This window comes from Emys orbicularis, chromosome 2, assembly GCF_028017835.1.
Source record: "Emys orbicularis isolate rEmyOrb1 chromosome 2, rEmyOrb1.hap1, whole genome shotgun sequence".
NCBI classification, from domain to species: Eukaryota; Metazoa; Chordata; order Testudines; family Emydidae; genus Emys; species Emys orbicularis.
The window spans coordinates 295,955,849-295,983,347 of record NC_088684.1 but is presented as its reverse complement, the minus strand read 5'-3'; the positions used below and the strand labels follow the sequence as shown (position 1 = coordinate 295,983,347).

Genomic DNA, 27,499 nt, shown 5'->3' with positions numbered 1-27,499 from the left:
TAGCCAGCCTGTCCCCCAGGAGATTGGGGAGGCCTCCAAGCTATGCAGCCCCCTCTCCCCATAGAAGGTGGACCAATGTTCCCCCAAACCCGCCCCCCTGCCCCACTTGCCTAGCCTAGCCTGGGTGTGATGTGCTCGCAGGAGCCCGTGCCGCTGAGGAGATGCGCTGCGGCGTGCTGTGCCCAGGTTGCAGAGTGGATGGTACAGTTATAGCTGGTGGGAAAATCCCAATTAATAGACCATCCAGCCCAGCTCCCTGGAGCCGATACAGGACCATTCCCACCAGTCTCGTCTCCCATGTTGTGTCCTGTCCTGTCTGAAAGGACTCGAGTGATGGGGCTTCTCCCGCTCCCCTGTAGAGGCTCCTCCACAGCTGGGTGTGAGCTGATTCTTATTTCTCTTTTATTCCTGTCGCCCCTTATTGACTCCTAGTTATATGAATAGGATTACCTATCTACCCCAGGACTGCCCTTGTGAGCCATCTGGACAGCGGAGCCAGAGTACAATTCAGCTGCCATCCTGCTGAAGTGGGTGGCCCCCCACCCAGCACCCAGGCTCTGGTTGCATGCCGGCCACCAGCTCAATCATGGCTCCATCTGCAAAGCTGGCTTTTGTCTCTAAACTCCGAGATGGGGCTGGGCCCAAACTCTGGACCTAGACCCTCCCTGAGCCCTGGGGGAGCTCAGACCTGGAGCTCACCTTTGTGCCCATCTTGACTTTCGAGTGGACTGTGTGGGACCTGCTTACCTGGGAAACTCTCTCTTCCCACCTGTCCTGCAGAGAGGCTGAGCGGGGCGGGTCAGATCCTGCTGGGTCTAAACTCTTAGGACAGGGACTGCATGTGCTCTGGCCGGTGGGCGAGACGGAGGTCCCCTGGCTGCCTCTGCCCAGCAAGGGTGTTCATTGCTTAGTTCTGAGTCCTCGTGAGACGTCCAATGGTGGGCACCCCAGAGAAATCCCCTATCGGACCACCCTGAGCCCCTCTCTCTCCCCCCAGGAATGGGGAGCCTGCGTTCACATGGTGTTTGCATTGGGCTCTCTGCACCGCCATGCTGGGTCGGAGCACGCTGGCCCCTGGGACTCTAGATGTAGCAGATCATCTGTAGTCATAAACCTGGGAGAAAATATGGAGGTGTCTTTGAGTGGTGGTGGGGGTGATAAAGCCTCCAAGCCACAAGGTTGGGGTGACCCAGGACCCATGAGGGGCGGAGCCACATCCCGACCTCATGAACAGTATCACAGCCCGCTGCCGCCTGCTCTCTACCCCTTTGGGCATTTTGCTTACGGCCAGGCCGATTTCTGCCTTCAGAGGCGGGTTAGTTACAGCAGCTACCATGGGGCTGCCGCAGCAGCAGGTGCTTAGAGGATGTGCTTGAGCACAGGGGAAATTGGGTGTCTGTCCGGGCTTAGGGAATACCCAGGAGGAATTTGTATTGTGCCATGTAAACCCTATCGGTCTGTCTGTCCATCCGTCTGTCCAGCCCCTCCCACTCTATCGGGTCGTTTTTGTATTAGCCCCACAGATCTAGGGCAAAAGCTGTCAATAATAATCCTTAACAGCACTCATTTAACTCCCTCTATCTCTATCACTTTCCCCTCCCTTTCTGTCTCTTGCCCTCTGCCTTTCCTTTCTCCCCCTTCCCCCGTCTCAGCGCCTCTTTCAAGGTCTGATTTGAAGGGGATCGGCTATTATCTGCAGTCAGTAGCAGTATAACAATCGGTGTTTTCCTGGCACGCCCGTTGCTGATGTTCTGCGGCACCTGGCTGGGGGGAATTTCCTTTCCCTTCCCTGCTTGGCTCCTGGCATTCCGGAGTCACTGACTGTGGTCCGTGCGGGCAGGAATCTCTCCAGGTGAGCCCTGGAGCTCCGCCAGCCTGTGGCTTTGTGGGGCTGGTCAGCGAGCGGTGGTGCCGGAGGCAGTGGGGCTGTTCGGGGTGGCACGCTACCTGTAGACAGCTTCTGGCCTCTCAGAGCAGGGTGTGTGACTGCTCCGGGTCCCCTCGCATCTGATAACCACACGACTCTCTCTTCCCCCGACCCCACGGCCGCTGATATCCACCCAGCTCTGCTAGCAGGCTCCAGGGGACTCCTTCTCCCCATCCCCCACTCTATCTTTGCTTCTCCATGGCCTCTGCAGTCCCATCCCTCTGGGGAGCTGCAGTATATGGCAGGGTTTGGGGCAGAAGGCCCTTCTCCCCCATCAGGCCGCATCAGCTGGAAGGAGCAGCAATGGAAGGAGACGCCTGCTGGCGACTGGCCTTTTCCGCCCCTCTCCTGCTCCCCGCTCAGGCCCCAGGGACGACGCTCGCTTGGGGACTGAGCTGGACGCCGGGAAGGAGCTGGCGAGTGCTAAGCCCCAGAGCTCCTCTGCTCCCTTTGCCGCTCCCACAGCAGCCCTCCAGGAGCGTGGATCCTGGCCCAGCCCCCTGTGGTTCTATTGCTGCCTGGGTGCCCTTAGTAATCGAGAGGGCAGGCCAGGTCCTGAGTGCCGGCAGGGCAAGGATGGCGAGGGGGAAGGATTTCCCCATCCCTCCCTGCCCCCACAGCGCTGCCTGGGCTTAGCGGGGCAGGAATTAGGTCAGTGCCGCTCTGCTGAGACGCGCACTGCGATGCTCCCGTGTCTCTAATCGGCACTGGCAGATTGTGCTGCAGGAAAGCCAGGGCTGGCCGTTGATGGGCCACTGCCATATTCCCTGTGTGCACAGGAGGAGGCCATGCATGTAATATACGCCATGTATCCCATGTGCACAGGGGGAGGCCATGTGTGTAAGGCAGGGGTCGGCAACCCTTGAGAAGTGGGGTGCCAAGTCTTCATTTATTTACTGTAATTTAAGGTTTTGCGTGCCAGTAATACATTTTACGTTTACAGGGGCCGGCGGACGGAACCCCAGACTGGCAGCGGGCTGAGCAGGGCCGGCGGCCTGGACCCCGGCTGGCAGGGGCCAGCGGACGGAACCCCAGACCAGCAGCGGAGGCGACAGACAGCGGGTTGAGCTGCTCAGCCCGCTGCGGTCTGGGGTTCCGTCCGCTGGCCCCTGCCAGCCGGGGTCCAGGCCGCCGGCCCCGCTCAGCCCGCTGCCAGCCCGGGGTTCTGTCCATCCAGGCCGGCAGCGGGCTGAGTGGGGCCGGTGGCTGGGACCCCGGCTGGCAGCAGAGTGCCACTAAAAATCAGCTCGCGTGCCGCCTTTAGCACGCATGCCGCAGGTTGTTGACCCCTGATGTAATGTATGCCGTGTACTCTGTGTGCACAGGGGATGTGTAAAGTATGCCATGTACAAAGCCACATATGTAACATACGACATATGTCCCATGTGCTAAGGGGGAGGCCATGTGTGTAAAAAAATAAAATAAAATGTGTAACGGTCAGTATGTACCCCATGTGCACAAGGGAAGGCCACATGTACAAATGGCACGTACCCCATGTGCACTGGGAGGAGGACACGTGTGTAATGTACAGCATGTACCTGGTGCACAAGGGGAGGACAAGCGTGCATCGTATGACGCACACAATGTACATGTGCCCTGTGTGCAGACGTGAGAGGCCCCATTGTATATGAATTTAGAGACAAAGAGAATGGAATCTTATCTGGTGAATGTGAGTGGACCCCTGGGTAGAGGTGACTGGAGCGTGTGTTGGGTGACTCCCTGGGCAGACGTGATTGGACCCTGTACCGGGCTGAAGTGCTGGGTCACTGCCCTGGACGGATATGATTGGCCCGTCCCGAGCTGATGTGCTGGGTTGCTGCCCTGTGTGGACATAATTGGACCCTGTCCCAGGCAGACGTGCTGGGTCACTGCCCTGGGTGAACATTATTGGACCCCATCCCAGGCTGACATGTTGGGTCGCTGCCCTGAGTGGACGTGTTTGGACCCTGTCCTGGGCTGATTGGACCCCGTCCTGGGCTTACGTGTTGGGTCGCTGCCCTGGGTGGACATGATTGGACCTTGTCCTGGGCTGATTGGACCCCGTCCTGGGCTGACATGCTGGGTCACTGCCCTGACTGGACATGGTTGGACCCCGTCCTGGGCTGATGTGCTGGGTCACTGCCTGACTAGACATGCAGCCTGTGCCTTAGGGGGTTGTGATTTATCAGGGGTGGGCCTCGAGCAGAGGTCGGGCATGCCCTCATCCAGCACAGCGCTCTCCGAGGCGGAAGGATGGCCTAGTGGATTGGATGCCAGAAGGGGCCTCAGGAGCCAGGGTTTGATTCCTGATTCAGCCAGAGACTCCCTGTGTCACTTCCTCCGCCCTGGGCCTCAGCTCCCTGTGAAGTGGGGATGATCCTCCCCTCCCTCCCGGGGGGCAGCGAGGAGAAAATCCACTAACGAGCATGAGGGTCTCGGATGCTACACCGATGTGTAGCCAGATGAGGACCTGGACAGATGTTCCTGGGGAGTGGCAGGGGCGTCCCTGCCGGGGAAAGCTTCCCCTGCCCCCCAGCACTAGATCAGAGGCGAGTCTGATTGGTCCCCGTGCGGCTGAGCGGGAGGAGGTTTGCCGCAGTGTGACCTGGGGCGTACAAACAGGGGGCACAGCAGAGCTAATCTCCCAACAGCCCCAGGGAGATGTTTGATGTGTGTGGTGAGACACGTAATGCGGGAGGATGTTGCCTGGGCTCCAGCCACAGGCTGTGCCCGCAGCATAGCCCAGCCCTATCTGTGGCAACCCTGGCTGGGCAACTCATTTTTTCAGCCCAGGTTAGTGTCATGTTATAACTGCAGGTAGAAGCAACTCCTGCTACCTCAAACTCCAAAGCCACTGCATTGTGTTCCCAAACCTGGCTGTTTACTTATATAATTGCCATCACTGTTCCGAGCATCAGTGCAGTAATTCACAGAAAAGCTGCACCTCGTGAAACACAGCGTTGAGGCCGATAATAGAACACACTTGACCTTGTAGCCTGCCCCACGGGCTCAAGCGGAAGATGAGCAGGATGAGCCCCGGGGCCCGTGCAGAGGGGTTTGTTTCGCCTACGCAGAGGAGCCAAACTGATTCCAGTTCCAGGTGAGAGCGAAGGGGAGAAACAGGGTGACCAAGGCCAGTCTCCATAGGGGATGGAGGCCCATATGCAGGCCCATAGCGGAACCGACCTGGAGGGTCATGTACCGGAGCGGCTTCTCTCCTCTAGAACGATGCTCTTGGATCCTACAGGCCTGGTCCCAAGCACTGCAGCTTGCAGGGAGGGTCACACAGAGCCTAGGACTATTACTGTAGGATCCTATAGTATGTCGTCATTATCAGGGGCCTTCCCTGTTGTGATCAAAAAGTGGGTGTGTATGTGCATGCCGGGGTGGTAATTTGTTTAGGAGCATAGGACTAGACGGGATCTCCTGGGTCTCTGAGTCCAGTCATTTGTTTTCACAGGACACCTAGTCATAGGGTCCCGTTCATGAACGTATCCATTTCAATAGTCCCAACAGGTCACATGCAGATGACTGGATTCAGACTTAGTCCACGAGTAGCCCCATTGAAGTCAATGGGACTTAAGAACATAAGAACAGCCATCCTGGGTCAGACCAAAGGTCCATCTAGTCTTCTGACAGTGGACAGTGCCAGATGCTTCAGAGGGAATGAACAGAACAGGGCAATTATTGAGGGATCCCTCCTCTGTCACCCACTCCCGGCTTCTGGCAGTCAGAGGTTTAGGGGCACCCAGAGCATGGGTTTCCATCTCTGACCATCATGACTAATAGCCATTGATGGACCTGTCCTCCATGAATTTATCTAGTTCTTTTTTGAACCTTGTTCTACTTTTGGCCTTCACAACATGCCCTGGCATCGAGTTCCACAGGGTGACTGTGCTTTGTGTGAAGAAATACTTCCTCTTGTTTGTTTTAAACTTGCTGCCTATTAGTTTCATTGGGTGATCCCTGGTTCTGGTGTTATGCGAAGGGTTAAATAACACTTGCTTAGTCACTTTCTTCACAACATTCATGATTGTATAGATCTCTGTCATATCCCCCCTTAGTCGTCTCCTTTTTTACGGTGAACAGTCCCAGTCTTTTTAATCTCTCTTCACATGGAAGCTGTTCCATACCCCTAATAATTTCTGTTGCCCTTCTCTGTCCTTTGTCCAGTTCTAATATGGTCTTTTTTGAGATGGGGCGACCAGAACTGCATGCAGTATTCAAAGTGTGGGCGTACCATGAATTTATATAGGGGCATTATATTTTCTGTCTTATTCTCTATCCCTTTCTTAATGGTTCCTAACATTCTGTTAGCTTTTTTTGACTACCGCAGCACACTGAGCAGATGTTTTCAGAGAACTATCCACAATGACTCCAAGATCTCTTTGTTGAATGCTAACGGCTAATTTAGACCCCATCATTTTATATGTATAGTTGGGATTATATTTTCCAATGTGCATTACTTTGCATTTATCAACATTGAATTTCATCTGCCATTTTCTTGCCAAATCACCCAGTTTTGTGAGATCCCTTTGTAACTCTTTGCAGTCAGCTTTGGACTTAACTATCTAGAGTAATTTTGTATCATCCGCAAATTTTGCCACCTCACTGTTTACCCCTTTTTCCAGATCATTTATGAGTATGTTGAACAGCATTGGTCCCAGTACAGACCGCTGGGGGACACCACTATTTACCTCTCTCCATTTATAACTGACCATTTATTCCTGCCCTTTGTTTCCTATCTTTTAACTAGTTATTTATTCATGAGAGGACCTTCCCTCTTTCCCCATGACTCCTTACTTTGCTTAAGAGCCTTTGATGAGGGGCCTTGTCAAAGGCTTTCTAAAGGTCAAGTACACTATATCCACTGGATCCCCCTTGTCCACGTGTTTGTTTACCCCCTCCAAAAATTCCAATAGATTGGTGAGGCATGATTTCCCTTTATGAAAACAATGTTGACTCTTCCTCAACGTATCATGTTCATCTATGTGTCTGATACTAGTTTCAGCCAATTTGTTTGGTATTGAAGTTAGGCTTATCAGCCTGTAATTGCCAGGATCACCTCTGGAGCTTGTTTGCGTCACATTAGCTATCCTCCAGTCATCCAATACAGAAGCTGATTTAAGCAATAGGGCATACCATGGTTAGTCGTTCTGCAATTTCATAGTTGAGTTCCTTCAGAACCCTTGGGTGAATACCATCTGTTCCTGGTGACCTAATTTATCAATTTGTTCCAAAATCTCCTCTATTGACTCCTCAATCTGGGATAGTCCTCAGATTTGTCACCTAAATAGAATGGCTCAGATAAGGAAATCTCCCTCACATCCTCTGTAGTGAAAACCGATGCAAATAATTCATTTTGTGTCTATACAGCGGCCTTGTCTTCCTTGAGTGCTCCTTTAGCACCTTGAGTGTCCAGGGGCCCCACAGATCGTTTGGCAGGCTTCCTGCTTCTGATATACTTAATTTTTTTTTTTTTGGGCAGTTAGTTTTTGTGTCTTTTGCTAGTTGCTCTTCAAATTTTTTTTTTTGCCCTGCCAAATTGTTCTTTTACACTTGACTTGCCAGAGTTTGTGCTCTTTTCTATTTTTCTCACTAGGATTTGACATCCAATTTTTAAAGGATGTCTTTTTGTCTCTCGTCACCTCTTTTTCTCTGTCGCTTAGCCATGGTGGCATTTTTTTGGTCCTCCTATTTTTTTTTAATTTTGGTACACATTTCGTTTGAGCCTCTATTATGGTGTTTTAAAAACATTTCCATGCAGCTTGCAGGCATTTTACTCTTGTGACTGTTCCTTTTAATTTTCATTTAACGAGCGTCCTCATTTTTGTGCAGTTCCCCTTTTTGAAGTTAAATGCGACTGTGGCGGGTTTCTTTGGTATTTTCCCCAAATAAGGGGAAATTGAATTAAGGATGATTTAACGTATAAGGATGTTACATTTAATTACATTATGGTCACTATTACTGAGTGGTTCAGTTATCATCACCCCTTGGATCAGATCCTATGCACCACTTAGGATTAAATCAAGAACTGGCTCTCCCCTGGTGGGTTCCAGGACTAGCTCTAAGAAGCAGTCATTAATGGTGTCTAGAAATTTTATCTCTGCATCCTGTCCTGAGATGACATGTACCCAGTCAACATGGGTGCAGTTGAAACCCCCCATTATTATTCAGATTTCTGTTTTTGTAGCCTCTCTGACCTCCCTGAGCATTTCCTAATCACCATCACCATCCTAGTCAGGTGGTCGGTGGTATATTCCTACTGCTATATTCTTATTATTCAAACATGGAATTTCTTTTCATAGAGATTCTATGGTACAGTTTGATTCAGTTAAGATTTTTACTATATTTTACTCTATTCTTTCTTTAACACATAGTGCCGTAGTTCCTATATATTGTGTACCCTGGTGTTACCATGTCCCATTGATTATCATTCCACCAAGTTTCTGTGATGCCTGTTACATCAATAACCTCATTTAATGCCAGGCACTCTAGTTCGCCCATTTTAGTATTTAGTCTTCTACAAGCACTTATGAAGTGTATCAATATTTTGTGGGCTGCCTTCCTGTGATGTAATTGAATAGGACTCTCTTTCGTCGACTGTTTCTCTTCAGTTGCTACCTGCACTTTATCAACTTCCTTCCTCTTCTCTTTACTAGGATACAGGGAATCCCCATTAATAGATCCTCCCCAAGGGATGTCTCTGTCCGAACCGTGTGCTCCTAGACACCTGTTGGCTTTTCCCAGCCCTTAGTTTAAAAATTCCTTTGTGACCTTTTTAATTTTACATGCGAGCAGTCTGGTGTCCTGGCTGAGCCCCTCACCACAGCCCCTGGGTGGCATGATGTTCCTGTGCTGTTAGACATTTCTCGTTCACCAGTCAGCGGGGCTGCTTTTCCCCTTTGTCCAGAATAGGTTTGGGGCCTTGTGCCCAAAGGAATCAGGGCAGAAATTCCCACCCATCGCTGCCAGGATTCTGGAGGGTGCACCTTAGATGGGGAGAGTTCGTGTTGTCCCTGGATGCTGCCTTCCCCATGCCCCAAGGAGACCTGACCGGCTCTAGCGACTGACTGGCTTTCTCAAAGGTAACCTATGAGGCAGCCAAGGGCTTGGGCCAGCCAGGGCTTGAGATCACTGGAGACGTTGGGCACAGAGCTGGTGAGCATGGAGCAAGCTGCCCCTGTGACAGCCCAGTACAGCCTCCTGCTGGTACAGCATCAGAAGCGCTCAGACAGCCCATCCTCCTGCCTGCTCGGCCGACGCCTCATTAAGGTTCACACCTCAGTTCTCCCCTATCTGAACCTACATCTCTTCTGCTGGGCCACTGGATCCGAGGGGAGAAGCTAGAAATGGAAGAGACCTACTGGGGCCCCTAGAGCAGGGGTGGGCAAACTACGGGCTGCGTCCGGCCCGTCAGACCTTTTAATCCGGCCCTCAAGCTCCTAGCTGGGTTGGGGACTTGCCCCACTCCACGCGTGCCTTGGCTCTGTGCAGAGCCGTCTGGCCGCGCCTCCGCGTAGGAGCCAGAGGGGGGACATGCTGCTGTTTCCAGGACCTGCTTGAGGTAAGCGCCGCCTGGAGCCTGCACCCCTGCCACGCCCCAACCCCCTGCCCCAGCCCTGATCCCCCTCCCAGCCCGGAGGATCCTCCTGCACCCCAAACCCCTCATCCCCAGCCCCACCCCCAAGCCTGCACCCCAACTCCCTGCCCCAGCCTGGAGCCCCCTCCCGCACTCTGAGCCCCTCAGCCCCAGCCCTAGAGCATCTCTCTTGGCTGGTGCAGGAGCGCCCCCTGCAGTCCATTCTCCAGGGTTGTGCTCGCTCTCTTGTCCCAGACCTCCCTTTTGTCCCCGCTCCTCACAGCTTTCCCAGCTCGTTGGGCTCCGGCGTGTGCAGCAAGCACGTACATAAGAGCACTGCCCCGGCCCCTCTCCAGGGGAGGTAGGACTGTCTGAGTTCTCTGCCAGGCTCTGGCACAGGCTCGTTGTGTGCCCTGGGGCAAGCCATGCAACTTCTCTGTGCCTCGTTTCCTCTGTGTGCAGTGAGGGTGCCACGATCTCACGGGGGTTGAGGCTGCAAGCTCAGTTCCTGCAGGTTTGTAAGGTGCTGTGAGATCCTCGCAGGGTGCTAGAGGAGGGTACAGTTTTATTTATTATCACTAAACTCCTCCGCGTTGGCCTCCTGTTTATTCCAGGGCCCGGCTCCACCTTGCCCTCCTTGATTCTACATCCTTCCAAGGACTTGCTCCAGCTGATTTCATTGACGTCCCCTCTCTGCTACCCCGGCCCCCTCTGTCCATCTAGTACCAGCTTGTACCATTCCCAAGCCTTCTCCTTTGCAGCTCAGGCCATCTAGAACAGCCTCCCGGTACCTCATGGCCTCATTTTCCAAATCCCTTGCTTGTAGCCCCCTGGCTGTGTATGGATTGACCCTGCAATGCTGTCTGGGATCCATTGGGCATGAAAGCCGCTAGGCCGCCGAGCTGTACGCTGAGGTTTATTGCATTGATCGTTGTGTTAGTTGTCTGGAGGTGCGGCACATCAGCGACTCACAAGGAAATTCTCCCGCCCCAGGAGACTTCGGCCAACAGTTCTCAGACTTGGATGTTGGTCAAGTGAGGCATTTTCATCTGGACCCAGGCACGTGGGTTTGGCAACCAGAGCCTCCATTGACTCCAGTGATCAGCTTTCCTTCAGGGACCGAACTGTGGCGGGATAAGCCTGACTTTAGGCACCTGAGTTGGAGCAAGCTGGTCCAGAGACACCCTGTACCTATGGATTGTGTGTGTAGGGGCATAAGTAAGAGCAGAGTGAGGGCAGTGGCTTCAGCAGATGTTACTGAGCATGCTCAGTCTGTGAGCATGTTCAGTACAAGCCAAGCAGTTAAATGGGGGGGGGCACATGACTCCCCCCACCATGCATCACCTCGGAGCTGGGCTTAGGGGCTACGTAAAGGCATCTCCCCTGCCCTAGACAACACTTTCGCACGCATCCGCCCCACCGCTAGGAACCATTTCCTGTTACTCAGCCTGGGTTCCCCTTTTCTTGGTGTAATCCTATTTCCTCCTGGGGAGGCCCCCGCGGAGCATCCTGAAGAATCCCTCACCCTCCTCGGTGTTCACAGCCTTCAGCCCCTTGTAATCTCTGTACTTAGCCCAGCCAGACACGTCGTCTGGCCTGTAAATCCTTCAGCTGCTTGTCTCCGTCTCCCTGGGTGCTGTGGGCTGATGGACTCTCCCCTCCTGCTCAGTGACCTCGTGCCTAGGTAGCCCCCCCGCGGTATTGGCTTTGACTTCCCCTCTCTTATCCTGCAAACCCCTTTCCTACCCACCCCCGCTAGGCTGAGCCAGCTCTCGGCATGTCCTGCTGGCTCGGTTGCTGGGTGGCGTTTGCTGAGCTGGCCCCTAACTGGTGGGACGGGTCCCGTTGCAGGTGCAACACCCAGGATTACATCTGGCACAAGGGAATTCGCTGCGAGTCCATCATCACCGACTTCCAGGTGATGTGCGTGGCCGTGGGCTCGGCAGCACTCGTGGTCCTGCTGCTCTTCATGATGACCGTCTTCTTTGCCAAGAAGCTCTACCTGCTCAAGACTGAGAACAACAAGCTGCGCAAGACCAAGTGAGTGGCCTGGGGAGCGGGCAGGGGGCCCGGTGGGGAGGACAGGGAGAGAGCCCACGGGGAGGGGGCTGGCAGGATGCGGGAGGTAGTGGGAAGGAACCCTGCTGGCAGCTCACAGGAGAGGGTCCATGTGTTAATCAGCTTGTACCGTGCCCACCTGGGGCCCCACAGGAGATGACCTGTCTGCTAGCTTGCAGGGAGTATGCTGGTCGGGAGGGCACATGCAGCTAACCTGGAGAGGAGCATCCACTTGTCTAACCCATGGGGAGTGGGAGGTTACCTGAGCACATGCCAGCCAGCCCGTGGGATGCCAGTGAAAAATGGAAGGGCACCTACCTGCTATCCAAGGGGTGTGACTGCCTGCCAACCCCCAGGGCTGCCCCACTCCTGGAGAACAGGGGTTAAAACAGCCAAGCTAGGCAAATTGGAGTAGCAGCCACAGCTGTGGCCAGCTCAATTAGGGCCCAGCTGGCCCTATAAAAGGGCTGTGAGCCAAGAGCTGAGGCAGTCTCTCTCCAGCCTTGGAGGGAGAAGGACCGGGCTGCCTGGGAGCTCAGGGTACCGGGAACGGAGCAGGGCTGGGGAAAGGCCAGAGGAGCTGGGGAGCTCCAGCCTGGCAAATCCCCAGGCTGCAGGCCTTGCTAAAGGCCAAACGGGTACTGGGATTGCAGAGGCTGTAGCCTGGGGTTAGGTGGAGGCCGCTGGTCCGACCCCCCTTTGCCAATGATGAGTGGCCTTTTACAGACTGCAGTTTGCCCCAGTGAGCAGGGGCTAGCTAATGGCTGGCAGTAGCCACTGAGGCAAGGTGGGGATAGAGGGTTGGGGGTTCCCCTGGGAGGGGACACTCAGAGCGGGGGTACTGCGGAGGGCGTCTAAGCCTAATACATTAAGAAACTGATTACGGGTAAAATCTCACCCTCAGAGATGTTTCAATAAGCTTCTTTCACAGACTAGACTCCTTCCTAGTCTGGGACCAATCCTTTCCCCTGGTACAGTCCTTGTTAGTTCCAGCTCAGGTAGTAATTAGGGGATTTCTCATGACTGCAGCCCCCTTTGTTCTGTTCCACCCCCTTTTATAGCTTTGGCCCAAGGCGGGAATCTTTTGTCTCTCTGGGTCCCCACCCCTCCTTCTAAATGGAAAAGCACCAGGTTTAAGATGGATTCCAGTATCATGTGACATGGCCACATGTCACTGTAAGACCTCATTCTTCATTACCCACATCACTATACAGGAAGGCTTGCAGGTAAACAAACCCATTCACAAGCATTGTCCTAGTCTGTGGGAGCCATCAAGATTCCAAGCCACCATTAATGGCCCACACTTTGCATAATTACAATAGGACTTTAGAGTTATACTTTTCTGAGGGGGAGGGATAGCTCAGTGGTTTGAGCATTGGTCTGCTAAACCCAGGGTTGTGAGTTCAATCCTTGAGGAGGTCACTTAGGGATCTGGGGCAAAATCCGTACTTGGCCCTGCTAGTGAAGGCAGGGGGCTGGACTCGATGACTTTTTCAAGGTCCTTTCCAGTTCTAGGAGATAGGATATCTCCATTAATTTATTTATTTATATTTCTAGCTCCAGATACAAGAATGATACATTCACACAAATAGGTTGGACACACTCAGTAGATTATAAGCTTTGTAATGATACCTTACAAGAGACCTTTTTGCATAAAGCATATTCCAGTTACATCATATTCACACTCATAAGCATATTTCCATAAACATATGGAGTGCAACATCACAACGGTGTCACACAGCAGGGTGTAGGGAGCGCCCCAGTCCCAGCAGGAGTCTATTGGGAATGGTGTAGGACAGCAGGATGTAGGGAACTCCCCAGAACCCCAGTCCCAGCTGTAGACCCTGGCACTGTTTCCCCATGCAACATGCATTCATCCACGCACCAAAGAATTCCTCACAGCGCAGGAGGAAGTGGCTGGGTTGGTCGTGGTGCTGAGTAATGGGACAGCCCCGTGAGACGCAGCATTGTGCTCCCGCCCGGCACAGCTTCACGCTCCAGAGACTCGCGGAATCCCTGCCAGAGCCCGTGAGTTACGTGGGGAGCCGGCGCGCTGGGCAGAGGGCTGCCTGGCCGGTGAGCTGGAACAGTTTCGTCCGTCGCTGTTATTCTCGTCAGCTAGTAAATTTCCCGGGTGAAATCCCAGACGTGCGTAGCAGCGAGCGCGCCACAGGAGCAGGCTCTTCCCCCTCAGTGTGAACAGCCTCAGCAGGGAGGGCATTGGGATCAGGCAGGAGGGGTCGTAGGGTGACTAGATGTCCCGTTTTTAAAGGGACAGTCCCGTTTTTGGGGACTTTTTCTTATATAGGTGCCTATTACCCCCCACCACCGTCCCATTTTTTCACAGTTGCTGTCTGGTCATCCTAAGGGGTCATGGGGTGTCTCTGACTCCCTCTGGCTTGGGCTTGTTACCATCTCAGCAGGCTGAGATCTCTGCCAACAAGCAGAGTCTGGGTAGGAAACCTCCCAGAGAAACCCCAGTGGTGTGGGTGAGTCAGTAGGTGGTGCACTTACCGCTGTTAGTACTGAAGCAATGCCCCTGTCTGGTGCTAGGGGGCGCTGTGCTGCGGGAAGTGCCATCTTTAGAATGAGCCATGAAACAGGTGCTGACAATTTGCGGCTATGAGTTGGGGTATAACCCCCCGTGTCCTAGTCAGAGTCCAGTCTGGATAGTTAGATTCTGCCTCTCTAAATCCTCTGGCAGTGTTAAGTGGAGAAGGTATTCTTCACGTCTTGTGCCAGGCTGTTGGGTAGTGTTGCTGTTCATCAGCTGATGCCGCCCACCCCAGAGGTGGCTGCATTTCAGTGAGTGGGCACTTTGGAGTCTTGGGCTGCAAGGCTTTCTAGAAATGTCATTCATCACTGTTACCCTGCAGCATTTTTAATAATTTAACATTCTTTATAAACATTAACTAATTAATTTTCATGGCCCCCATGGGAGTTGGAGGTTATTGAACTTCTCTCGTCTAAATTATGCAGGAGATGAGACAAGATGAGCCCTTCCAACCTTAAGATCCATGATTCCCAATGTTAAAGATGGAGAAACGGAGGCACAAGGCAGCAAAGACACTTCTGCAGTGGTTCGTGTCGTCGCTGGGCTTAGAACCCAGGAGTTCTTGACTCCGGTTGTTGGGCTCAGACCTGTAGCCCACACTGCCGCTTGCTGCTTGTCACTTGGGCAAAGGGCTGTGTGCCAAGCCATGCATCTCGTAGGGGCGACTCTCAGATTGTGTTAGCAGGGTAAAGGGATGGGGCAGCCTCACCTCTTCCCCAGCCCCAGTGAGTTCTGGAGCGCAGGAAGACGGCCTTCCCAAAACCATCCCAGCTCCTCAAGAGAGACCCAACTGAGCTTTGCCTTTGCGTGCCCAGACTGTAGGCGCATGTTACACTCTGCCCTGAAGAGACTGGAGAGGAACAGACTGAGCCAGCTGCTGGAGTCACCCTCATCCCGTGAGCATCCATCTGTTGGCTTTGTCGACCTCTGATTATACCCCCAAGCAGCGCAGTGCTGGAGTGCAAAGGCTCATGGGATCCCCACCGCCTGCGCTGGACTGGACGAGCTCAGCTAGATTCCCATCCCCTGGGGCCAGGCAGGAGGGCTCCCTAACGAGTGGTTAATTAATATTTGTAAAGTGCCTAGTGTCATTATTAGGAAGTGCTTTGCACTGCCTGGTTTGAATGTCCCAAGCGATGGGGCGCTCACCTTTCTCCCCCTGGAGCCGATTCCACAGCCCAGTCTCGCTAGCCACACCTCTCTCCTAACACACGGCCTCATTTTTCCCCTTTCTTAATTTCATCCCATTGCTCCAGCTGGTGCCCCACAGCCCCTGCTGCCTGTTCATTAAGCCCCCTCCCTCTGTGGTGGGTGCACCCTGCAGGATCATGTAGACTCTTCTCTCGCATTCCCCCAGGGCTAGACATCGATAGCTCTTTGTCCCGAAGAGCCCAGCAAACTCTGCAGTACACAGGACATGTTAATTGCTTCAGCCCTCTCAGAAATGCAGCCAGCTCTGGAGTGACGCCTGGTAGCTGTTAACAGTGCACAGCAACATGACACAACAGTGTAGCGCAGGCAGTGAAGAGTTCTCCATCCAGTGAATCACAATCCTTGGTGGTTCATTAGCAGTCTTTACATCTTCAGCGCACTTCCCAGGGAGTAACCATTTTTGTAACCCCCCATCACTGAGGTCGTTAAAAATTATTCCCATTTTACAGATGGGGAAACTGAGGCATTGAGGGGACATGATTTACCTTAACGCTATGAAGAGGGTGATTTTCAGAGCAAGGTTTAATCCTCATGGTTTCCTAGCTCCCAGTCTTGTGAGCAAACCTCTCAGCTTGCAACACAAGAAGAGATTAAAAGGAGCGGGATTTACATTTCTTCCATTTGAATTTGGCCAGGACACTTGGAGCCTCACCCCAGCCTCTGCACAATGGGACCCAGGGTTATTAAGGGGCAGAGATGGGCAGGCCCCTGGGTTTCTGAAGCCATCCAAAAAGTCGCAGTATGGTGCGAGCTCACGCACACTTGCCAGCCTGCACTCGACTCCATGCTTAGATGCACCCACCCTCTGCAGCCCTTTCAGATGAGGCCCTGATGCAGAGTGAACGTGGCATAGTGGGGGTGACCCTGGTGTCTTGGGGAACGGTATCCCCTCTCCCCACTGCAGGGAGCTGGCTGGCTGACTGGTGCCCATTCAGGGCTTGGGATTCTAATGGGGATGAAAGAGGCTCTGTAAATTGGAGCGGCTCCTTTCAGATCTAAATCCAAGCTCTAAGGAAGCCCAGCTGCCGGGATCGGTGCCTAGCGGCTGCCCCTCTGTGCAGCCTGGGAACTGCCTTGGACTCTCCCACTGAATGACTGGGGGTCATGGGGCCGGCCTGCGTGTCAGCACGTGCGTGCGGCATTTTTCTCCCATTTGCCGGCACAAATGCAAACAAGCCGGGCCCCGAGCCCTGCCTGAATGCACAGCCACAAAGCCGGCGTCCCTTCCGCCCCTCCTCCGGGGAGGTGAGGGAAAGAGCTTTGCAAAGCCCTCAGCAGCTGCTGCTCTGCATGGGGCTTCTTAGCCTGGCAGCAGCAGATGGTGTTTTGTCCGTTCCCAGGGCCAGGAGCCTCTGGGGAAAACCCGGAGGGACAGATTCCACCAGTCACCAGCCTCTGGGCCTCAGGTCACCGGGGGGGGCAGGGGGAAGGGTGCTGACCGTCAGTCCAGCAGCATCACCCCAGCCGCTTCGCCTGACCTGTGTGAACGTGCATGGAGAGGCATGCACGAGAGAGGGGTGTGTGCACATTAGTGCAGGGTGGCATAGCAGGTGTGGAGAGGGTGTGCATCAGTGTCCATGGAAAAGTGTGCAGTGTGTGTGTAGGGGGGGCATATGCTTATATCAGGGCAGCTGCCTGTTGAGTTATGCCCCCCTTGTGGCCAGAGGCGGTTTTGCAGCAGCCTGCCTCTGTTTCCCCTAAAGATCTCCAGGCAGTTTTTCTCAGGGCTAACAGTGTCCCTCCCCCCCACCCCCAGAAACTATTCAAAACAAGCCGCAGGGCACAACACGAAGGGTCACACTCAGCTCTGGCTTTCTGCCCCAGTCTGCTCCGCACACAGCGACCCCTCCCACCCAGCCCTTTCTAGGCAGAGCTCAGCCTTTTCGGCTTCCTCCTTTTGCCCACTGCCCGCTGTTCCGAGGGAGAAGGCAGGCAGCAGATGTACTGCCCTCCTGCGGAGAGCTCCTCCCAGCTGGCCTGTGCCACCCTGTCCTGCGCCCTGAAAAGGACGGTGTCCTGGGTTTTTCCCATCCCACTACTAATTCCCTGGGGCTGCTTCCTCTCCTCCAGCTTCCACCATTTCCTGAGCCATTGTTCGTTCCATTGTGCCTGGAACAGGTTCTTCTGGGTCTTTCTAGGCTTAAAGGGCCAGTGTACCTGTTACAATGCCCATGAGCAGGTATAGGTGCATGCACGTGCATATCTGGTCTAATCGCTGGAGATGTGCGTGCAGCATCGCATGTGTGGGGCTACTAGTGTGTGCACGCGAGTGCAGCGATGCGTTCAAATTCATGTAGGATGGGGGGTGAGCATATGGGCGTGCAGGCTGGCTTGGGAGTGTGTACACACCAGTGTGCCAGGCAAATGAATGTGTGCAAATGGGACTAGAGGTGAGGGTGCGGACGAGTGTGTGTGTGTCTCTGTCTGTGTGTGTGTATAAATGTGTGAGAGTGTGCATGCATTTGTGCACATACCAGTGTGGCTGTGCGTGCAGGCCAGTATGTGTGAGTGTGACCGTGGCGAAGGTCCACGTGGGCAGCATGTGGGATGCGCTAGCATGGCCCCATCTCCAGCTGTCCCGCCTCCTCCTGCTGTCACTCTGTCCTAGCAAGAGTGCATGAAGCGAAGGCGCTGAGGATGAGATGGGTGGAGGGCCAGGGCAGGAGGGGGTGGGAGCTGGGTGCTAGAGGGGAGGGTCGGTTGGCTCGTAGGGTGACCAGATGTCCCGATTTTATAGGGACAGTCCCGATTTTTGGGTCTTTTTCTTATATAGGCTCCTATTACCCCCCACCCCCATCCCTATTTTTCACATTTGCTGTCTGGTCACCCTGTTGGCTTGGCATGTGCTCCTTGCTGTGTCTTGACTGAGCTCGTGGGGCCTGTTGACTAATAGCCACTGGCTAGCATGTATGTATTTATTATCCTAATAATAGTTCCCACAATATCTATATCCCAAGCATTTAAATATACATATTGTACTTATGGAGACCCACTTGGCCTGCCCCGTGTCATAATCCTGAACACTGATGCTAAATATCCCATAACTCTTTGTATTGGCTGAGATAGGCCTTGGCTTGACTAGATAGGCAAACTGTCAGTATCAGGACAGCTGATTATGTCTTCAGAACAACAGGAAACAACCCACACAGACCTTGGTGGTGCTTTCATCCCCCTTAGCACCTGGAACGTACATATGCGACATTAGGATATTGGATATTAGGAAAAACTGTTTCACTAGGAGGGTGGTGAAGCACTGGAATGGGTTACCTAGGGAGGTGGTGGAATCTCCATCCTGAGAGGTTTTTAAGGCCCGGCTTGACAAAGCCCTGGCTGAGATGATTTAGTTGGGGATTGGTCCTGTTTTGAGCAGGGGGTTGGACTAGATGACCTCCTGAGGTCCCTTCCAACCCTGATATTCTATGACACAAAGCCAAGGGTACGTCCCCGTCTGGAATACATGGGGCACGCCAGGCTCACCGGCACAAACACGGTGCAAGCTGAATGATGGATGCGGTACCTTTTTCTGGTAAACAAGTGGGGTATGAAAGGCTGGTTTCAGGGCGTGGCTTTGGGCAGCCTGCTTCTGCATAGGGTGAATGGAACATCGCTGCATGGGCCGGCTCTTCTGGGGCCCATATCGCGTAGAACCTTTTCCCTGTACCATACTAATCAGTGTGTTGTTTGGTCTCTTGGGTATATTTCCTAACCGAAGTGTGGTCAAGCAATTGACTGTACGACTGCTCACCAGGCTGCTGACCTCTTGCCATTTGTGTCTCCTCTCCCCGCTGGCAGGTACCGAACGCCATCCGAGCTCCACAACGATAACTTTTCCCTGTCCACGATTGCCGAGGGCTCCCATCCAAATGTAAGGAAACTTTGCGACACCCCATGTAACCTCTCCCCTCATGCCCGTGCATTGGCTTACTATGATAACATTATCTGTCAGGTAACTTGTCTTCTTCATGTCTCCCCCTTCTGCACGCCTCCCCCTCCCCATAGCCTGCGCTGGCCAGGGGCTGCTTCAGCGCGCGCATGCAGAGTCGTGGCACAGAGAGCGGGGGCACTGCGGCTAGTGGTGCCAATAGGCTGGCACTGGATGGGGCTGTGGTGAAACCCCTGGCCCATCTGCCCAGGCCGGCCCCTGGGAGCAGTGCAGAGGGGAGCAGAGGTGTAGGTGACTCCCAGGCCCCTGTGACAGGCTGCCCAGCAGGACGCGGCAACATGTCATGGACTGTAACCCCACCCACGAGTGTTGCAGTGCCGGGCATCCTGCTCGCTTGTGATACAGCAGGATCCCGGACAGGAGCTGGGGTGGCGTAGGGAGCCCGGGCAGGAGCCTGCGGGGCAGGACAGAGTGGGAGCCAGGAGCAGTTTCAGGTCTGAGGAGAGGGAGTGCAGGGGCTGAAGATGTCCAAGGTTCACACGCTTAGGAGGGAGCCAGCACCCATGGAGGGGCCATGGGGAGGGAATGCAGAGTTCAGGGCCCTGCTGGGGGGCACAGAAAGGGTTTGCCGGGGATGGTTACTGGCTCCAGGGGGGATGTCCGCGGGCCGGGGCCATGGACTCACTCTGGGGATCCTGACACAGACACGGGTCTGAGTGGGGCTGCCACTGGCCGAGGTTTTCCCAGGACTGTCCTGGGCAGTGTGGAAGGGTGCTCAGCACCCACTGCCAGCCAGCCAGTGTTGTGGGCTCGGGACCATCCCAGACCTCCCAGTACTTCGTACCTCAGAGGTGGCAGCCGTAAGCCCGAGTGAAGCCGCTGGGTGGAACGTCCGGCTCTCCCTCCCGCCTTCTCACTGGCGGTGCCCAGAGCAGCCCCTCTCTCGGGGCAAACCCAGAACAGCGATGGAGGGAGTGGGGAGAAATCCCCATTTCCCCACCCCTGTTCTCTGACACCGAGCGAGGCCCCTGATCCTCGCAGGTTCTGGGAGCTCGCCCTGCTGGAGTGGGACCCCCTGCTCAGCCTGCGCCTCGTACTCTGAAGCAGCCTCCGTCAGTGCCGTAGCTGCTGCCAGCCAGTCTAGTCAGCGTCTCCCCCCGTCGCTCATTTCGGCTTCTTCCCCTGCCCTCCCTCTGTCGTGTCCATGCTCACGTGGGAGTGCTGTGCTGGCCTGGATAGCAGGGCAGCGTGGCTTGTCTGTGTGTGTGTGTCTGTGTATGTCACTCTCTCCAGCAAAGCGCCATGGGGCCTGTGAGGTTCTGAGGCCCTGTCTGGTGCAAACCCCTATCCCATGTCTCGGGACCTCGCTGGCTGCGTCGTGGGGGGTGGACCCTGAGAAAGGGACAAAGTCCCCAAGGCATGGACATGGGGGGGGACTCTGAGCCCTGGGTGTTGTACATGGATATAGGGGTCTCAAGCCCTCAAATGGGCGACACAAATCCCTGAAATAGGAGAGGCTGAGCTGACCCATGACACAGGAGATGCTGTGGGACCCAGCACCCCCAATGTGGAGCATTGTGGGCACTGTGCCCCCAACGACAGGGCATTGTGGGACGCTCTGTGTGTGGGGCACTGTGGGACCCTCTGAGTGTAAGATTTTGAGGGACCCATTGTGTCACCATGCATGGGACATTGCAGGGTCCTGCCCCGCCATATCTGGGATGATGTGGGTCACTGATCCCTGAAATCCAGGGAGCATTTTTCCCCGCTGCCCTTTCTCTGCCCTCCCTCCGGCTCCCTCCCTCTCTCTCCCATTTCCCAGCCCACCTCTCCACGTCCCTGTGCCCGCTCTGCCCCCTCGGAGCAAGCAGGGTGCCTTGAGGAGTGAGTGGTGCTGACGCAGCAGCATGGGAGCAGGAGGCAGCCAGATGGGACACAGCCAAGGGCAGGGTGCCTGAGAGATCCTGCATGCCCCCCTCCAATTTCCCAGCAAAGGGGTCTTACCTCAGGAGGCCACTCTTGGCCTGTCCACCTGGGCCCAGTGGGTTTGCACCCTGCTGAATCTTCCACAGGCTGGGCTTCCTCTCTGTTCCTGACCAGGGGCACCGCCGAGCTCCTTACTCCCGGTCAAAAAAGGGAGCCAAAGAAGCAAATGGTAGAGTATGCCCAGCTAAGGGCAAGTACAGGTCAGCTGCTCACCCAGAGCTTCCCCTTTGCCTCTCGGTAGGAAGGGGTTGTAAGGTTAGGACCTGAGTGCGGAGAATGCCACCATTGGGGGCTAAAACTAACCTGTCATCTCTTGGTCTCCTCTTCCCATCCCCTGACTCACACCTGAAAGTGAGCACTGAGTCGCAAGCCAAAGCCTCTGGATTAATCTAGCTCTTCTAACGATCCTGACCTTTGGGTAGGACAGAGAATGATGCTCACTCTTCTATAGCTCCCTTCATTGGGGATCTCAAAGCGCTTGGCACACACTCCCACAGCACCCCTGAGAAGAAGGGGATGGATATACATGGATCACTTCACCCACCACTGAAATGCAACCCTCTCTGGGGTGGATCCCGGCACTTGATTCACAGCACACAGGAACACTGTGCAGTACAGCTATTTGAGGCTAGAGAGTGCAGTGTCCCCTCTGGCTGATATTGGAACAGCACTGCTAGATTTCAGGCCATGGGGGTTTGCACTTATCCTCTAGAGCTCAAAAACACTTCCCCACAGTTGGAATAATATTGCCTTATGTTTCAGAGGGGGGAAATCAGAAACAGAGAGAAGCCAAGTGACTTGCCCAAGGTCATGCCAGGAGGCCAATATCAGGGTTGGGACAAGAACCCAACTCTCCTTATCTCTCGCTCCTCTCACCACAACTGGCCTTCCTTGGTTCGTAGCCATTAATCTCCCTGTCCTTAGGACTATGCACTAACCCGCTGAGCTGAATGGCTCGCGGGGGGCCGGGAGGAGAGATCCTGAGGGCTCCACTAGAGAAATGAAGGAGCCATTCATTTCCCCCCTCCAGGGTGGAAGACATTGGCCACATCTTGAGAAATATGAGAGAAACTTAGCAGCACTAATATATGGGCCATTTGGCATCTGGATCTCTATGAGGCTGGGGGACCATCAACCATCAGTATAATCAAGTCCTCTGTCTTCCCCTCCTCCCCTGGTCTGACCCATTGCTTCCCAGGTCCAGCAGCTGCCTAAGTTGGCTGGGAGTGCACAGGAAATGCCCCCCTTCTCCTGACTGCTCTGCAGATCAGCATCCTTCCTGGTCACTGTTACATCCCATGGGCTTGCTCCTGTGTAATGGGAGTTTGGCTCAGCGGAGAGGAAGGAGCGCAAGGATCAGACCTGTTCCAGCACCTTCCAGGTGTCTTCTCCAAACCCCGTGCTCTGGCTTTGAGCTGCTTCGTTTGCTTTCTTTCCCTTCTCACCAACACAAACAAAACCTTGCAGCAATGGCAGACTAGATGGCTTCAAGGATTGGTTCCAGATGGTGGCACCTTCCCCTGCTAGGGCCTGGCTTTGAATCCAGGCTAGCGGTCTGTGGGAAGCAGGCTGGGGGGTGTCTGGGTTTCCCCATCTCAGAATCCACCACCACAGCTGACCACAGGTTTGAACTGGCCCTGGAGAATGAACTGCCCTCCCATCCCCAGAGTGGGGCTAAGGCAGGCAGATTGGCAGAGTGAGGTGTGTGAGAAGTTAGGGGGCTCGCTGGGTGAGTGTCTCTGGCTTGTGTTATATCGGAGGACAGACCAGATGATCACAGTGGTCCCCTCGGCCTTAACATGTATGAATCTTCCACTGAAGCTGTCCAGGCTGTACCTGTCCTGTGCACACAGAGGGGAGCTCAGTCTCCAGGGATATTAACCTAGTACCTTCACCACGCTCAGTTAAATGGGGGGGAAACTGGTAAGGAGAAACTGGCCTAAAGATGAGTATTTTGTGACAGGGGAGCTACCACTGGACAGATCTGCTCAGGTTGGAGCACTTTGAGTCTCAGAATTTGCATCTCTCGCTCCACAGCTACATAAACACAGTTACTCGATGTGCAAAGCATCAATGATTGGGACGGCATTTAATTTAGCCTGCTGGTCGAACGTGCTACTTTAGTGTGTCACATGATTAGCTAACCCTTCTCTGGGCTCTTGGCAGGCAGCCAGTTTCTCAGCGTAGCACCCGCTAATAGATACGAATTCATTATTTGTTGCATTTGTTTTCTCATATGCAGTATGTTGGATACTAAAATACTGCAAGGAGCCTGCAACTGACTAGGTCTTCATTATGCTGCCTATCCTGGCCATGCAGAACTTCCCAGCAGCACTGGGGACAGAGCTCAGATCCTCCTCCTCCTCCTCCAAAAGCATAGGCTCCTAGGAGTTGAGCCAAAAGAGAATCTCCTTTACCTGCTAGAAGTATAGCACCTATGACACCCAGCATAGCAGTACTGATTCCATCCAGTAGAGCGCAGTGCTGCAAATACGGTATTGACCTTTCACAGGGCTGGACTCATCTTGCGCTCTAGTGGCTGGAGGTCTGGAAGTGATGTTAGTCGCTACTAATGACTTTCTCCCTTTATCAGAGGGGTAGCCGTGTTAGTCTGGATCTGTAAAAAGCAACAGAGAGTCCTGTGGCACCTTTAAGACTAACAGATGTATTGGAGCATAAGCTTTTGTGGGTGAATACCCACTTCCGTCACATGCGTCTGACGAAGTGGGTATTCACCCACGAAAGCTTATGCTCCAATACATCTGTTAGGCTTAAAGGTGCCACAGGACTCTCTGTTGCTTTCTCCCTTTAGTTCAAGTGAGCAATCCAGAATGCCTTTAGATCCAAAGGTACCAGCTCACGCCTTACTAGAGGCAGATTCCTCCGGATTTCTGGAGTGGCTCATGGGACCATGCTCAAGTAGCAAACCTCCCATCAATGGACTTGATTCATTGTCTGTAGAATTATTGTTATATGGAGTGCAGACAACCCCCCCAAATCCCTGAGGGAATTGATGGTGCAATGGTTGGGCAGCACAGCAGAGAGGCAGCATGTTAACATGTCAGCGCGGCAGGATCAGCCGTTAAACTCTCTGTATCCAGGGGAGGCAGGGGTCGGAAAAGCAGAGGCTGTTGCAAATGGGAGTGGAGGAGGTGGTGTGGCAGAGCGGGGCTGAAAGGCTGTGGGAGGCAGGACTGGCACAGCAGGAGTGAGGCGCCTCGGCAGAGCTGGGAAAGAACCCACAAGTGGAAGAGCAGAAGGGCGGCTGGTCAGGAATGAGGTGCAATGGGCAGAGGTGTGAGCTAGCCCAGAGCTGCTGGAGGCTATGCCAGCCCCAGGGGATGCCAGCTACATCTGTCTTTGCAATCCTTTAACAGTCATGTGATCATGTAGATTGTACAGCCCAGGGAGCCTCCTGGTGTGGCAGCAATATGCAAAGGACATCTGAAGGGGCTTGAGCAAGTGGGTTAGGCTCTGTTGTTTGGGGCCCCCAGAAAGATCCCTAGGAGCTCTTCATGCTCCCTCCAAAACAGCAGCTCCCTCTCAGACACCCGGCTCACAGCCCGCCAGACGCCTTGCCTGCACCATCCGTAATGCTGGGGCCCTGCCGAAGAAGCTCCCCCAGGACCAAGGGGCTTGTGAAGAACCCCGTCCGGCTCCGATGAGGGTATGGCATTGGCGTACTTGTCAGCAGTGATTTTTTTTTTTTTTTGGAAGAACATAAGAACGGCCATACTGGGTCAGACCAAAGGTCCATCTACCCCAGTATCCTGTCTTCTGACAGTGACCAATGCCAGGTGCCCCAGAGGGAATGACCAGGACAGGTAATCATCAAGTGATCCATCCTGTCGCCCATTCCCAGCTTCTGGCAAACAGAGGCTAGGGACACCATCCCTGCCCAGCCTGGCTAACAGTCATTGATGACCTATCCTCCATGAACTTATCTAGATTTTTTTTAACACTGTTATAGTCTTGGCCTTCACAACGTCCTCTGGCAAGGAGTTTCCACAGCTTGACTACATTGTGCGAAAAAATACTTCCTTTTGTTTCTTTTAAATCTGCTGCCTATTAATTTCATTTGGTGGCCCCTAGTTCTTGTGTTATGAGAAGGAGTAAATAACACTTCCTTATTTACTTTCTCCACACCAGTCATGATTTTATAGACCTCTGTCATATCCCCCCTTAGTCGTCTCTTTTCCAAGCTGAAAAGTCCCAGATTTATTAATCTCTCCTCATACAGAAGTCATTCCATACCCCTTATCATTTCTGTTGTCCTTTTCTGGACCTTTTCCAATTCCAATATAAGACGGGGGTGAAGGATGGTGTACGATGAGGGGGTTGGGAATCAGGACTCCCAGTTTCTATTCCTGGTTCTGCCACTGATTGGCTGAGTGACTCTGCTCAGTGTCCTCTGTAAAAGATTACGGTGATGACACTCATAGGCGCCAACTTTCCCCGGCGCCGGTGGGTGCTCGTGTCTCCCTGGCCCCGGCCCCATTCCAACCCCTTCCCCAAAGTCCCTGCCCCAACTCCGCCCCCTCCCTGCCCCTATTGGACCCCTTCCCCAAATCCCCGGCCCCGCCTCTTCCCCGTGCACGCCGCGTTTCCCCTCTTCTGCCCTCCCTCCCAGCGCTTGACGCGCGAAACAGCTGTTTCCTGGCGCAAGCGCTGGGAGGGAGGGGGGGAAAGCGGGCACGCAGCGCGCTCAGGGGAGGAGGCAGAGGCGGAGGCGAGCTAGTGCATGGGGGCGGGGCAGGGAGCTGCAGATGGGTGCTCAGCTCCCACCAATTTTTCCCCATTGGTGTTCCAGCCCCTGAACACCCACGGAGTCGGCGCCTATGATGACACTGGCAACCTGTCTCACCAGGGTGTTAAGAGATTTAATTCCTGCGGCTTACCTAGCACTACCAATTAGTGCAGGGGCAGATATGTTAACTGTTAGTCCCTCCCCTGACTTTGTAAAGTGCTTTGACATCTGCAGGTGGAAAGGGCTCAGTATGATTGTTCATTAGGGGCTGTAGCATCCTAAATCTTAGCGTGGAAGCAATGTCTGGGAAACCCTAGTAAACAATAGGGACCTACACAACCTACATCAGCAACATGAGGAGGAAACAAAACAATCTCAATCCTCCCCCCCGAAGGATGTGTGTCGAGGAGGACACAATTCCCCAGCCCTGCCTCTTGCCTTCTCGAAACTGAACCCAGCTTGGGCAGTCTCCATTGCTGTGACAGGATGCATGACGGCAGCTGGCCCCTAAGGCAGGCAGGGTCCTTTGTATATGCTCAGTGGCTTTCAGTGCTGAGAGCAAAGCCATGCAGTAACTCACTGAGAGCAGATTTAATTCATTGTGGGTTTGTTTCAAAGCTGAGTCACGGGGTCTCGTGGCACTACATGTCCGAGAGGATGGCAGGTGGGATGAGCGTGGGTGACAGGCCGGCTGGGAGCCTTCTGTGGTAATTCACAGCGAGGGAGCCCCTCTGCTCCAACTTGCAGTGCTGTTACTCCTGTATGATCACCCCCTGCTTTCTCAGTGCTCTGCTAATAAAGAGGGGCAGGGTTTCTCTGGCTACTCTGGCCTCCATCAGAGCCCCCTCTGTGACCTCTCTTCTCCCTTCTTTTTTCCCCTCTTTCTTTTCTAGGATGACCCCAATGCTCCCCACAAACTGCAGGACTCTCTGAAATCCTGCATGAAAGAAGAGGAATCATTTAATATTCAGAACTCCATGTCGCCCAAGCATGATAATGGGAAGGGCGAACAGGATGAGTCCGGTGTGAACTGTCTGCAGAACAACTTGACATGAAGGAAACTGAGAGGAGGAGAGAGAGAGAGAGAGCACACTCCATTTCCTATTGTACAACTCTCATTTCTAGTAACTGTTTGTTATATTTTTTCCCCCTGGCTCCATGGCATGCTTTGGTGTATTTTGTACAGAGAAAAAATAATACAAAAGAAGAATCAAAATGCTGTTCAGATGAATTGTGTCCATTGGGTTGTCTGGTATGTGCTCTGTCTGTATATTGCTTGGGTTAGTTCCACGGCTGTGATTTCTAAACCTTTGCTGTTACTCAACTGACTTTTTTTGTACTTTTACCCAACTTTTTTTGAAATACGAGTTAAAAACAAAAAAAAGAAAGATCTTGAAATAAAACATTTTTTTAAAGTTAAGCCACGCGGTTGCCTGTTGCTGTTGTGTGAGTGCGCCGGATTGTAGTCCCTGGCTCAGACATGGAAAAGGTCAAATAAGTCATTGATAGGCCAAGATCGACTCCTGTTTCCAAGGGGCTGCCCATTTCAGCGCTCAGCAAGTGTTGATTAC

At 53.7% G+C, this 27,499-nt stretch overlaps 1 protein-coding gene across 1 annotated transcript in view; it reads left to right on the top strand.

Annotated features, from left to right (window-relative positions):
• Nucleotides 1-26,983, top strand: part of CSPG5 (chondroitin sulfate proteoglycan 5) — a 33,664-nt gene extending 6,681 nt beyond the window's left edge. Inside the window, exons 3-5 of the mRNA XM_065399686.1 lie at nt 11,340-11,528; nt 19,105-19,177; nt 26,822-26,983. Of these exons, the coding sequence (XP_065255758.1) occupies nt 11,340-11,528; nt 19,105-19,177; nt 26,822-26,983 (424 nt within the window). The remainder of the gene's footprint in view (nt 1-11,339; nt 11,529-19,104; nt 19,178-26,821) is intronic.
• Nucleotides 26,984-27,499: the final 516 nt, after the last annotated feature.